At 42.7% G+C, this 14,379-nt stretch overlaps 1 protein-coding gene across 2 annotated transcripts in view; it reads left to right on the forward strand.

Moving 5' to 3' along the window:
• Window positions 1–14,379, forward strand: part of mael (germ-plasm component protein maelstrom) — a 94,730-nt gene that overhangs the window by 75,080 nt on the left and 5,271 nt on the right. For both annotated transcript variants that reach the window (XM_076174216.1, XM_076174217.1), the window contains 3 exons: window positions 1,823–1,910; window positions 5,291–5,548; window positions 5,634–5,732. In XM_076174216.1, coding sequence (XP_076030331.1) covers window positions 1,823–1,910; window positions 5,291–5,548; window positions 5,634–5,732 — 445 coding nt within the window. The remainder of the gene's footprint in view (window positions 1–1,822; window positions 1,911–5,290; window positions 5,549–5,633; window positions 5,733–14,379) is intronic.

The following is a 14,379-nucleotide window of genomic DNA, read 5'->3' on the forward strand; positions in this document are numbered from 1 at the left end:
TTGCATGATAGACACATTCAACACTGTGCAGAGATCATTTTGGGCAACCACTAGTGCTCTCCCTCCCATTCATTACAACAGAGGCCTACTGCTTTCCTTGCACTGTTGAGAATTTTCATCTAATTTGGCAGCCTACAGGGTCTAACAGATAAATCCGTACAACTTCTTATCACATGTTTTAAGATTAATATCTCGGGTTATAATAAACAGAGTTATGAAATTTTTAGTATAATTAGAAAAGGCAATAAGAACAATGATTTCATTCAATGTAACCACCTTCAGCTGTTATGACGCTTTCAACGCGTTTACGAAACACTGATACAGCGTTGATGATCTCAGACTTTGATAATGAATCCACAGCCTTCTTGATGTCTGTCTTCAGGGTTGTTATACTTCTGTGTGGCTTGTCACATGCCTTGGCCTCAATTCGCGCCCAAAGATAATAATCTAAAGGGTTTAGGTCTGGCGAATTTGAGGGCCACAACTCTTTGTTCCAGAACTGCACATTTGACCCTTCGAGAAGGTTGGTGGTCCTCTTCGCTGTGTGGGCTGGAGCTGAGTCTTGTTGGAAGACAAACTGGTTGCCACTAGCCTTATCTTTCATCCAGGGTGTTATTTTCTCTTCTAGAACTTTGCAATAGACAACGGCATTGACTTTCTCCTTGTTGTTGAAGAAGTGAGTGAAGACGTCCCCCTCAGTTGACACCACACAGAGCACCATGACACTTGCTGGTTTCTTCGTCATTGTCTTGTGTTGAACCTCTGAGGATGAGGAGGCTATCCAGCGATCATTCCGCTTATTGAAAGTCGCATCAACCGTGAAAATCTTCTCGTCAGAAAAAAACTTGATGACAGCCATTCAACTTCATCCAGTTCAACAGCATTTGGCACCTGGTCAAGCTGATTTCTTTCATTTTTCGTGTCAAAAGATGTCTTTTTCCTTGTGAGAATGAGGTTAATCCCAATTTCTTTAATGCTCTGTGAATTGTCATTGTGCTGACACCTCTCTTCTTTGCCAATGTCGATAATGGTAAGGCTGGATTTGCATTGACACTTCTCTTGAGATCAGCTAAAAAGCGAGGTGTTAGAATTCTGCCCCTTCTGGGCTTGTGAGCAGCTCGTTGGTCTTCGCCAGTCTCATCAAAACGTTTACAAACGTCGTAAACAGTTTGTCTGGAGTATTTTAGCATCCTTATTATGGCGCTAGGAGTGTGACCCGCGCGATGAAGTTCGCATATGGCTGAACGTTTGGCTCGTTCCATTGCTTAATGTTTATTGCACCGGTGCTAGTATACAACTGGCTAAATTATTAGACAAATGGAAGTATCTGGAAACAATCAGAATTGCCATATGTTACTTTTTAAGTGCTTAAAACCTCTTCAAAATTTGTACGGATTTATCTGTTAGACCCTGTACAGAACTCTAATTGACAGCTGTTGACAGCTCGATGGTTTGTGTGTGACTGTAGCTGCTGCTGCCTTGACCACAAATAACTGGGGAACCGTTGATTCATGAGTTTGCCAAGCCTCCTTGGTGCCAGTATCATACCTTGTATCCATGTGAGGATTGTACCTCTGGGGTCATTGCTCTGCCTTTTGGGGTTGTACTTCTTGAGGTTATCTTCAGTCTACCCCATACGGTTGTCTCAGCCTTGTGGGGTTGTTTCTTCACCATTTTGAGACAATTGGTACATTAATGTAAACAAACATACAGAGTGCCTGTAGCTGTGAACTTGATGTAGTATGCCCTTAATATATCATCCTCTATTCCCATTTTCATTTCATTTTCATTTCATGGATTTAACTAAATAATTATTCTGTAGGTAAATGAAAATGGTTCATCTAGTGATGAAGAGAACTTGGCAAAAAAATGGACTTATGGTTCAGACTTTCCACCTCTTCTAGGAGCAGGTAACTATCATGGCGAAGTTTATTTTTTATCATCAGCTCATACCTTTGACTCTGCAATGTGGATATTGGTAGATATGGGAGTGCTGCTCATGGATTAGTTACTGAAAAACATTGTGGACTTATTGTAGACCAATTAGTTTCCTTCTGTTATCCAAGCCCACAACTACTATGCCCCACACAGACTATCCCCAGACAATACAGTATCTCTTAAGTGATTTACTGTCTTGCCTAGAGGCTGTTGCCTATTTCCTGGATTGAATTATCCAAATTCCGTTATGTCTAAATCTTGTGACAAAACATCAATGCTATATCTCCACAATTTCCTTAAATAATGATAATGATAACACTGGGTAACAATTTTTTTTTTTTTTTTTTTTTTTTTTATCGTCCAGGGTTTTCCAGCGGAATTAGACTAATTGTGATGCTCTGAGTCCGAAAATGCCCTTGGTTTTTCTCAATCAGGTCAGGATTGTTCGCTACAGACATTTAAGAAAAAAACGATTTTTCGTCCAAAAACCCAATTTCTGCGGATCATAAAAATTCGGTTTTTCCATTTTCCTGGGGAAATAAAAGTCAACGTATCCAAATTCATTCATTTTTTTTATACTCGATTACATTTGATAAGCTTAATACATGTACATGAGCGTTACGTGACACAAAAGTTCGGAGTTCACGGCGTAAATCGCCGTTTCCTCGAATTCCGTGTGTGAGCAGCTGCTGGGTTGTCTCTCTTCAGCGACCAGCAGTAGTCCGCGAGCATGACTGCGTCCCACCTCCCCTGGTACCTCTCCTCCATTTGACGCATGTCCTGATGGAACCTTTCTCCCTGCTCGTCGCTGACCGCACCAAGGTTTTCAGGAAACTTCTCCATGTGTGAGAACAAGAAATGCATCTTTATACTCATCAAACACCCGAGGTTTTGGAAGTTCTTTATCATGCTGTTGATGAGTGTGGCATGGTTTGCTGCCTTCTTGTTCCCCAGGAAGTTGTTCACCACCTGCACAAACGACCTCCAGGCGGCGCACTCTAGCGTGTTCATGGAGTTTTCGAACTCTGTGTCCTTGATGAGCTGCCGTATCTGTGGGCCATCGAAAATGCCGGCCTTCAGCTTCTCAATGGTCACTCCAGGGAAGGCTCGCCACAGGTAGTTGAAGCACCTCCCATCCTTGTCCAGAGCGCGCGTGAACTGTTTCATTAACCCAAGCTTGATGTGAAGCGGTGGGAACAAAATCTTTTCCCGGTCAACAAGAGGTTCGTTTATGATCTTGCTCGCCCCAGGTACTAACTGCTCTCGCGCCGGCCACTCTTTCTTCACATAGTGCTGGGCTCTGTGTCGACTGTCCCACTTACATATAAAGCATGGGTACTTTGTGTACCCGGACTGCTGACCAAGTAGAAAGTTCACCATCTTAAGGTCGACGCAGATGAGCCATTGGTGCTGCTCATATTGGATTTTGTCGAGCACGTACTTGACTGCTTCATATTTCTCTTTGAGAGTTGTGGAGTGCGCAAGAGGAATTGAGGCGAACTCGTTCCCGTTGTGGATGAGCACACTCTTCAAAGAGCACTTGCTACTGTCTATGAAGAGTCGCCAATCTCTCGGATCATATTGAGGAGCGCTGAGTTTAACAAGAAGACCGGCGACATCTCGGCAGTACACGAGGTCCTCCTCCTGGCAGAAGTAGCCCATGTAGTCCTGATGCCTTCTATGAAAGAACGTGATACGCGCGTGCTCGCTGAGTAGATTTTTCTCTTTGAGTCTGGAGGCCAACAGCTCGGCGGAAGTCTTCGACAAGCTGAGATCCCGAACCAGATCATTAAGCTCACATTGTGAAAAGGGCTGCGGACCATCTTGTGTTTCATACTCTTCTTCTGTATCTCCTCCCTCATATGCAGTGGTGGCCTCGTCGTCGCTGTCAGGAAGCTCTCTGCACGCTGGTACAGGAAGTTCTTCGCAGTGAGCAACTGGATGGCGGGCAGATGGAAGGTCGGGGTACTGGAGGCTGCTCCGATTCTTCCGGTTGATGTCAGTAGTATTGATGGCGCAGAAGTAACAATCCGATTCATGGTCAGACGGCTCCCTCCAAACCATCGGAATCCCAAACTTCAGTGAAGTTTTTGTGCCCTTCGTCCACCGCCGGAGGTATTCCACGCATGTCATGCACACCGTGTGCGGTGCCCAGGACTTATCTTGGTCACCCAGCTTGACTTGAAAGTAAGCCTGGTATGCGCGTTTCACAAAGCTTGTGATGCTCTTCCTGTGCATTGACAGCGTGTATTCTCCGCAAATGTTGCAGAAAATGTCAGGATTATTCCTGCATGACCGTCGCGCCGAAGCCATATCAATACCCTGAAAAGAAAGAAATAAGTCAATTAGTCAATTTCAAACAGAAACACACCAGAAGCAACCATTTATATATGAATAATTCGCTATATTCTTCAAGAAAAATAGGATTGAACTCAAAACCCTTCAAATTATCATATGTATAGCTCGTCAGGTAGGCCTATGGCTGTATCTCAAAAAGTTGACCTGATTGAGCAAAACCAATGTGATATTCGGACTCAAAACACCAAAATTAGTCTAAATCAGCTGAGAAACCCCTGACGATTTTTTGGCTGTTACCAGTGTAATCACTCTTAAATACTCAACAAAATCCACACATGAAATACAAGATAATGCATGACAGCAACATCAGATTGTCCACAAAGATAGAAGTGCTAGAAAACTACAGTCCTTAACAGAGTTGCCACCCCTCTTTTTTCCAATAAAGATATAGGAAACCATAAATTGAAAACTCCCATACTAATGAAATAATGTACTTTTCCACCACCACTATCATAATTGTATATGGATGATGTTGTGACTGCATGAGGAGGAATGGGCGGGGGGGTGGGGGGTGGGGTAGTATGTGTGAGTAAATTTTGACGCAGCCCGAAGGGATTTCTCCCCATCCTCTCCTTATATGCAAAGGGGGACGGAGAGGGGGGGTCGCCGATTAAATGAAGCGGCCTTGCTGTGGATGTACTGTGTCTTGCGACACTGCTTCTGACCCAGGGCGGTGGGCAGGGTGCAGGGATGACCCGTCATCCAGGAGGTGCTCAGATGAGAGGAAGGGTGGGAGGGGTGTGGAGTGTATTTGGGGATGAAATGGGTGGGAGTGTTTTTATGCCTTTCCCTTTTTGGCTACCTCCCTTGTAAGGGGGAAAAAGCCTTGGTATATGTATGTATGTACTATCATAATTGTTATCTAAAACCCATGAATGGAGGGGTGGTTGAATGAGTTCTATGATGTGGGTGTGTACTTTAAACTTAGCTACCCACTTTATAAGGGAGAAAAGGCCTGTGGCATATATATATATATATATTTTTTCTGTTTCAGTGGCAAAATCTCCTAAAAGGAATCCATCTTCATATGCAGGAAGCATTCAGAGTAAAGGGAGAGGAACATCTATATCTGGAGGCCTTTCAAGTGTAGGGCCTGACAAATCTACATATTCGAGTCCACTTCATGTTGGACAAGAAACATCTGAATCAGGAAGTATTCAAGGTGTGGGGCGCGGCACATCATTAGCAGATGTTGCAAAACTGATTAAATTTCCCAAGGAAGAAGACTCGGTCCAGAGTGTCCAGAATGAAGGTACGAGGTCAGAACTGGTGAAGAGTTTAACTCCATGTAAAGGCTTTCTCTGATGTATGTAAATTGAATTAATATATTGTTTCAGTTTCAGAAATTTCATTGGGTATGCAGAATGTGAGTATTGGTGGTATTGGCAGAGGAATTAGACGTCATCAAAACCCCCAGGCCCCTTTTCGTGGACTAGGTAAGACTTGTTTTCATATAGGTCACAACCTTGTATTCATTCACTCCAAGGCTGGCTCCTACCTTATAAAGGGAAGAAGCCATTTCATGCACATTATCTTCAATGCACATTGAGTTGAACACAACAGCATTTTCAGTTGTTGCGGTTCCCTAGACTGGCCAAGCAATTCCATCTCCCTGAGGAATGCCAGTGGCTGGAATGGGGTTTTCCCACAAATCCATTGTAGAGTGTAAATTGTGTTGTTGGCATGCATGATTGTGTACAATGTAGTCTTTCATAGTGTGTTGTACGGAATGAATTCTTGTGTCTGGGATGGTTAAATGATAGAGTCAACCAGCCTCTTGTAGTGGCTGCACCACAGTCTGGCCATCTTCATCATCCTTTCAGAGGAGAGAAGATTCAGAGGGATGATATCAGGAGGTCTACCGTGCAGCATGGTATTGTTTTTTCAGTTCATTGGCAGAGCAGTGAGCAATATGATTATGGATATGTTTCTGGTGGTTGTGGAGGAAGAAAAAAGGAATATTTTGTGAGATACAGGTATTTGGGTATTGTTTTGGTGTCTTTTGGCATGTATGTTCTGTCGGTGCATTTACCTAATTGTTGAATGTGGAGGACAGAAGTATTGGTGGTAGCAGTGGGAGGCACTAAGAAAATGATGGTGATGGGAGAGAAAAATGGATGAAAAATAAAAGATGAAGTGAAAGTATTTTTTTTAAATTATGAAAGTTGGTAAGGCACTTTGTAGTTAGTAGGTAAGTCTTTTTTGATGCAGCCCAAAGGGATTTCTCCACGTCTTCTCCTTTTCTGCATGGAGAGAAGGAGGGGGGGTTGCCGATTTAATGAAGCGGCTTTGCTGTGGATGTGCTGTGTCTTGTGACACTGCCTCTGACCCAGGGCAGTGGACAAGGTGCAGGGATGACCCGTCATCCAGGAGGTGCTAAGATAAGAGGGAGGGTGGAGTGTATTTAGGGATAGAATGGGTGGGAATGGTTTTATGCCTTTTTCTTTTTGGCTACCTCCCTTGTAAGGGGGAAAAAGCCATGGTGTATGTATGTAGGTAAGGCAATTGGGTTAAATGGGTATCATGTAGAGTGGAGTATTGACTGCATGTTATTATGGCAGAGTAGCATGCAGTTGATACTTTAGGGTCTGTATGGGGTGCCCCTACTGACCAGAGCCACACATCATTTTGTCTGTGATAGAGGAAAACTCTGTTCATAGAGAAATGATGACACTTTTATGCTACGACTGTCCCTCCATTATGCTCTCCCTGAACCCCTTGTTACTGTCCTGTACCATTTCTCTGAATATTCACTTCCTTTTTTTTTTTTTGCCTACCCTGTAGTAGTGGAAGAGAATACTACCACCAAGTCTTTTCACTTGAGTCATAAGAGGCGACAAAAAATGGGACGGGGGATGGAATTAGGAGTCCTACTACCTGTAGCCCCCAAAGGGGATATTCCTAAAAAAAAAAAAAAAAAAATGAAGGCATAAGAGGGTCTGGGGGTTTTCCAACCAGTACCCTAAGGTTTAGGTCTATTAATGTGCATGGATGTGGTACAGATGAGAGTAAAAGGGAAGAGATAGGCAGTATGTTTGCGAGAAGAAAGATGGATGTGCTGGCTTTGAGTGAAACTAAAATGAAAGGGAAGGGCGAGTGAGAGTTTGGGAGTCTAGCTGGGAGGTACTCAGGAGTGAAGAGGGGACGAGGGAGAGAAGTGGTGGCCATACTAGTAAGTGAAGAAATAAGTAAGTGGGTAGTGGAGTGGAAGGAGGTTTCATCAAGGTTGATGTGGATGAAGGTGAAGCTGGGAAGGGAGATGTGGGTTTTTGTAAGAGCGTATGGGCCTGGAAGTGAGAAGAACGTAGAGAAAAGGGAGGCTTTTTGGGTAAATATAAATGAGTGCATAGAAGGATTAGGTAGAAATGTCAATGTAGTTGTACTGGGAGACCTTCATGGTAGGGAAGTATGGAGTTCCAGGTAAAAATCGTAGTGGAGAATTGATGGTGGAGATGTGTCTTGAAAGGGAATTGATGATAGCAAATACAGTATTTAGGAAGAAAGTCAAGCATAAGTACACATGGGAGAGGATGGTGGATGGAAGGGTGGCAGATAGTGTTAATGGACTATATAGTTGTGACCAGGAGTATGGTAGGAAGAGTTAAGGATGTACATGTTCTAAGGGGAGAGAGTGGGGGATCAGATCATTTTCTGGTGGAAGCTAAATTGAGAGTGGAGAATAGATGGAGAAAGAGGAAAAGGGCAGAAGGTAGGGAGGTACTTAGAGTGAACTGTTTAAATGAGAAAGAAGAGGAGAGGGAGTATAAGAAGCTGAGAGAGGAGTGGGAGGGAATGAAGGATAGAGTAGAACTCGGTGTGGAGGAGGAATGGGGATGTTTCAAGGAGGGAGTCATAAGGTGTGCAAAGATGGTGTGTGGAACAAGGAGGGCAGGAGGAAATGTAAATGAAGGCTAGTGAGTGGTGGGATGAGGAAGCAAAGAATGGTGTAGAAGAGAAGAAACAGGCATTCATAGATTGGCTACAAATTACGACGAGGGAATTGTATTAGAGGTACAAAGTAAAGAGAAAGGAAGTTAAGTATAAGATAAAGGAAGCAAAGAGGAGAGCAGATGTGAAATGGGGTAAGAGTATGACAGAAAATTTTGAAAGTAATAAAAAGATGTTTTGGAAAGAAATGAAAAGAGGAAGAGGAGGCGAATCAAGTAGAGAAGAAAAGGTAAAAGGTGCAGATGGAGAGATGATAATGGTAGAGAAGGCAGTGAGAGGAAGATAGGCAGAGTATTTTGGGGAGTTGCTAAATGTGAAGGAGGATAGGGAGGGAAAGGTAGTTGCAGTGGGAAGCACTAAGAATATGAGTGATGAGTGAGGAGAATGGAGGAGAAATAGGGAAAGGTGAAGTGAAAGCAGCCATTAAGATGATGAGAGCAGGTAAGGCACCTGGGTTGGATGGATGCCATGCAGAATGCCTGAAGAAAGGAGATACAGTTATGGTGGACTGGCTAGTGAGGTTGTTTAATGTTTGCTTAAGAGAGGGTAGAGTGCCAGAGGACTGGAGGAGTGCCAGTATAGTTCCATTTTACAAAGGAAAGGGGGACAAGTGTGAGTGTAGTAGTATTAGAGGGATCAGCTTGAGTGTAGTTGGAAAGGCTTATGGGAGGGTCTTGATTGAGAGGATTAGGAGAGGAACAGAGGGAGTAATTGGTGAGGAACAGTGTGGGTTTAGGACAGGTAGAGGTTATGTAGATCAGATTTTTGTGGTAAGACAGATATGTGTGAAAGCTATAGGAAAAGGTAAGGATGTTATTTGGGCTTTTATGGATCTGGAAAAGGCTTATGACAGGGTACACAGAAACGCACTGTGGGAGGTACTACAGATATATGGGATAGGAGGAAAGCTGTTAAGAGCAGTCAAGAGTTTTTACAAGAGTAGTAGAGCTTGTGTTAGGATTAGAAATGGAGAGTGAATGGTTTGAGGTAAAGGTGGGACTTCATCAGGGATGTGTTATGTCGCCCTGGCTGTTCAATCTATATATGGATGGGATGGTGCGAGAGGTGAATGCAAGGGTAGTGGGTCAGGGATTGGAGATGGTTAAAGAAAATGGAGAAAAGTGGGAAATAAGCCAGTTGTTGTTTGCTGACGACACTGCGCTTGTAGCAGAATCAGAGAAGGGATTGAGGAAGTTGGTGACAAAGTTTGATAAGGTGTGTGTGAAAGAAGGAAGCTGAAGATAAATGTGGGCAAAAGTAAGGTGATGAAATGTACAAGGGGAGAGGGTGACAGCAGGCTGGAAGTGAGCATTAAGGGTGAGCGACTAGAGGAAGTGGATAGTTTTAGATACTTGGGTGTGAGTGTGGCAGGAAAGGGAGGAGTGGGGGTGGAGGTAGACTGAGATTGAGAGAAGCGAGTAAATGCCTTGGTGGATTGAAAAGTGTAATGAGAAATAGACATCTGGGAATGGATACTAAGAGGAGGTTATATGAAGAACTGATTGTGCCAACAGCACTGTATGGGGCAGAAACATGGAACATGAGAGAGGAAGAGAGAAGGAGTTTGAATGTGTTTGAGGTGAAATGTCTGAGAAGTATGGTAGGGGTTACTAGGCTAGATAGAGTGAGAAATGAGGAGGTGAGGAGAAGAACGGGTGGAAAGGGAGCTGGGAGATAGGGTTGATGAAAGAGTATTGGGATGGTTTGGACACATGGAAAGAATGAGTGAAGAAAGATTAGTAAAAGAGGTGTGGAAGGAGTGAATATAAGGGGGCATCCTAGGATGAGGTGGATGGATGGGGTGAAAGGGGCATTACAAAAGAGAGGAATGTCTGTTGAGGAAGGACGAAAGAGGACAGAAGATAGGGGTGAATGGAGAAGGGTTGTGTATGGATGATGCTGTGATGCATGAGGGGGAGTGAGTGGGGGATGGGGGGGTGAGGGAGTATATATGAGGAGAAAAAATTTGACACAGCCCAAAGGGATTTCTCCCTGCCTTCTCCTTTTCTGCGTGAGGGGACAGAGGGGGGGGTCGCCGAATTTATAAAGGGACACTGCTTCTGACCCAGGGCAGTGGACAAGATGCAGGGATGACCCGTCATCCAGGAGGTGCCAAGATAAGAGGGAGGGTGGAGGGGAGTGGAATATGTAGGGAATGTATGGGTGGAAGTGGTTTCTATGCCTTTTTCTTTTTGGTTACCCCCTGTGTAAGGCAGAAAAGCCTTTGGTATGTGTGTGTATTGCTATGTTGTAAGATGTTGATGTTATGTGTTCTGTATGTGTTGTAGATTGCTGTACAAGGTTGAGGTACTGCCATCCTCAGGAGGAGGAAAAAGAGTGTTTGGGAAGGAGGGTGGTGGGGGAAAGGGGATGGCAAGGGTAAAGGTGTATTTACATAGTTGTATTTTGCTGGAAGGAGAGCTACACTCATGGTGTCCTTCCTTTGCATCTCAGTGTCTAGTTTGCTCTTAACCCCTTCACTCCGGGCCAAAATCTCGTAGGCAGCATTAGCTGCCAGACGTGCGATGTTGCGTCATGATACTCGCATTATAAAAAATTAAGTCACCGCTGTATTGCTCATTCTCTTTCACCCGTGAATTTTGATAACCATAGAAAATATGATGAAGCCAGTTTACAGAGTATGGGGGTCATGCAGGTACAACTACAATAAATATAATCAAGATGCCGACATCAGCATCCTCGCGTACCCACTTGCTCCTCGTGACGTCTACGTAGGCGTCATCGTATCGAAGGGGTTAAACTCATGAATGTTTTTTATGGACACTATTTCATTGTCCAGTTTGTTCAAAGTGTCCACCACTCTATGTGGAAAACTGTTTTTCTTCAGATCTCTTCTGTAGCTATGTTTTTTTATTTTCTTTCCATGTCCTTTTGTGTTTCTCTTGTCCCAGTTTAACAAGTCCTCTCTATCGAGTATTTCTGTGTCCTTCATGATTCTGTAGATGGTCAGGTCACCTCTCTCTATTCTTTGCTTCAGAGTTGGTAACTCCAGTTTAGCCAATCTTTCCTCATATGACAAGTTTGCAAGTGCAGGTGCCATTTTTGTGGCTGCTCTCTGGATTCTTTCTATTTTCTTTGTATTCTTTTTGGTACTGGGTGACCATAATGTTGCCGCATATTCTAGTCCAGGCCTTATCAGTGTGACCAATATTTTTTTAATAATTTCTTTGTCCAGATATGTAAATGCCACTTTCATTGATCTTAGCAAGTTGTAAGCCTCCCTGACAATTTTGTTTATCTGTTTATCATAGGACAAGTCGTTTAAGATAAATACGCCCAAATCTTTTTTGGATTTCACCTTCTTTACCTCCTTGGTTCCAAATTTATATTGTCCTGATATTCAATTTTTGCTTTTTCCAAACTCCATTACACTGTATACACTTGTTAATATTGAAGTCCACTTCCCAGTTCTGACTCCAGTTCCATACATTATTCAGGTCTTCCTGCAGTGATTCGCAATCCTTTTCAGGATTTACTTTCCTTAACAGTTTGGCATCGTCTGCAAAGAAGCTCGTGTAACATTTTACATCATCATCCATGTCATTCACATAAATAGCAAACATTATTGGAGCCAATACAGATCCTTGCGGCACTACACTGATCACCTCTTTACAACATGAATATTTTTCTCTGAGCACTACTCTCATCTTTCTACCAATCAGGAAGTCCTCCATCCATTTTAGTAGGTTCCCTTGTATCCCTCCTATATGTTCGAGTTTTTTTCAATAATTTTTTGTGTGGTACTTTGCCAAAAGCTTTTTGTTAGTCCAGGAAGGCACAATCAGCCCATCCATTCCTTTCTTGCACTATGTCTATTAACCACTTCCATACAGTGACACATATGTAGGCGGCATGAGGAGCAAGTGGGTACTCGATGATGCCGACGTTGCCATCTTGATTATATTTATTGTAGTCGTACCTACGTAATTTCCATTCTCTCTAAACTGGCTTCATCAATTTTCTAAGGTTATCAAAGTACACGGGTGAAAGCGAACGAACGATTGAGCACTGACTTAATTTTTTATAATGCGATTATTATGATGCAACATCGCACGTCGGGCAGCTAATGCTGCCAGACGTGTGATGTGCCCCGGAGTGAAGAGGTTAATCTTGAGTAGAAACATATTAAGTTTGTGGTACATTATCTTCCTTGTCTGAACTCAAATTGTCTTGGGTTTATTATATTGTCTTCCAGGTGTTTTACCCATCTATTCTTGATGATTTTCTGTCTTTGTATGTGTCTATTCACCCCTTCATTGTAATTATCCATCAAGATATCCCATTTTTCTTCCACTTTTGTCTCTTCCATGTAAAATTTTTCCCAGTTTGTATTCTGGAAGAATTTCTTTAGTTTTGTAAAGTCCAATTTGTTGTACATCAATCTTCCTTTCCTATGCTTTTCATTTCTCTCCATGTATATTTCTTCCTTTAGTTCAGCCTCAATGAATGTATGGTCACTTTCCAAATGGTGTCTTGTATTGGATTTTATCCACAATTTCAGGTTCTGTTGTAAATATTAAATCTAGTTTCGAAGGCTCCTCGTTATTTCTGTATCTGGTGTTTTCACTGACCCACTGAGTCATTGTATATTCCACGGTTATGCCCAGAAGTACATTACCCCACAAGTCTTCTCCTCTCACTGTCATGTTCTCTTAACATATTTCTTTGCAATTGAAGTCCCCCATAAATACCAGATTATCCCTGCCCATTAATATCTCATTTAATGATTGCCTTGTATCTTCTAGCATTTTTGTATGCTTGTTCTCTTTCCAAGCATTTGTTTTTGGGGGCACATAAGTCACCACAAACTTTCTACTTTTCATGTTCTTGTCTTCAACTTTTATCATGATCAGTTGTACGTTACCTTTGCCCTCCGCAATTTTTGTCACATTCAAGTTTTTCTTGGCCAAGAACATGATTCCTCCTAGTTTTTCTTGGCCAAGAACAAGATTCCTCCTCCCTGTTTCTTGTCTCTGTTTTTAATCCAGTAATTGTATAGTCCATGTCCAACATCGATGGATAGTATTTCACCCCTTAGTTTAGTCTCCACAATTCCCATGTCTGGTTTTTCTTCTAGCAGGTAATCATTAAGTTCATTCAGTCCTGAAATTAATCTGTTGATGTTGGTATAGGGCACTTTCAATTTCTTCTTAATCCATTTTTTTTTTCCCCTGCCCATTCTGATGTACCATTTCCTCGGCCTCCTGTTTATTACTCTCCAATAGAATTTCTTTCGGTCTCCATTCTCTTTGTGTTTTTTTGCTTAGTGTCTTCTCTTTTTCAAATTCCTCAATACATATTTCACTTTTTATCCATATCATATTGTACTTTTCACTCCATGCCAAGTTACCTACTTTTGTAAATATGTCTTCTACCATTTGTGATCTTAGTATTATCTTTCTTTTTGTACTCCTTTTCCTTTTCATTCCAGGAGTTCACTCTAAGAACCTCCCTACCTTTTGTCCCTTTCCTCTTTCTCCATCTATCCTCCACTCTCAGCTTACCTTCCACCAAAAAATGATCTGATATTCCCCCACCCTCTCCCCTTAGCACATGTACATCCTTAACTCTTCCTATCATAATCCTATTTACCACTACATAATCCATTAGCGCTCTATCTACCACCCTCTCCCATGTGTACTTATGCTTGACTTTCTTCCGAAACACTGTATTTGCTATCATCAACTCTCTAGACACATTTCCACCATCAATTCTCCACTACGATTCTTTCCTGGAACTCCACACTTCCCAACCACTCCATCGATTGGACCATTTCCTACCCTAGCATTAAGGTCTCCCAGTACTATTGCATTGACATTTCTTCCTAAACCCTCTATGCACTCATTTAAATCTATCCAAAAGGCCTCCCTTTCTTCCACGCTCTTCTCACTGCCAGGCCCATATGCACTTACAAAAACCCACATCTCCTTTCCCAGTTTCACCTTCATCCACATTATCCTTCAGGAAACCTCCTTCCACTCCACTACTTGTTTACCTATTTCCTCACTTACTAGAATAGCCACCCCTTCCCTCCCTCGCCCTCTCTTCACTCCTGATAACCTCCCACTTACACTCCCAAACTTACACTCACCCTTCCCTTTCAACTTAGTTTCA

This window comes from Oratosquilla oratoria, chromosome 35 (genome assembly GCF_046742065.1).
Source record: "Oratosquilla oratoria isolate Oo_2021 chromosome 35, ASM4674206v1, whole genome shotgun sequence".
NCBI lineage: Eukaryota > Metazoa > Arthropoda > Malacostraca > Stomatopoda > Squillidae > Oratosquilla > Oratosquilla oratoria.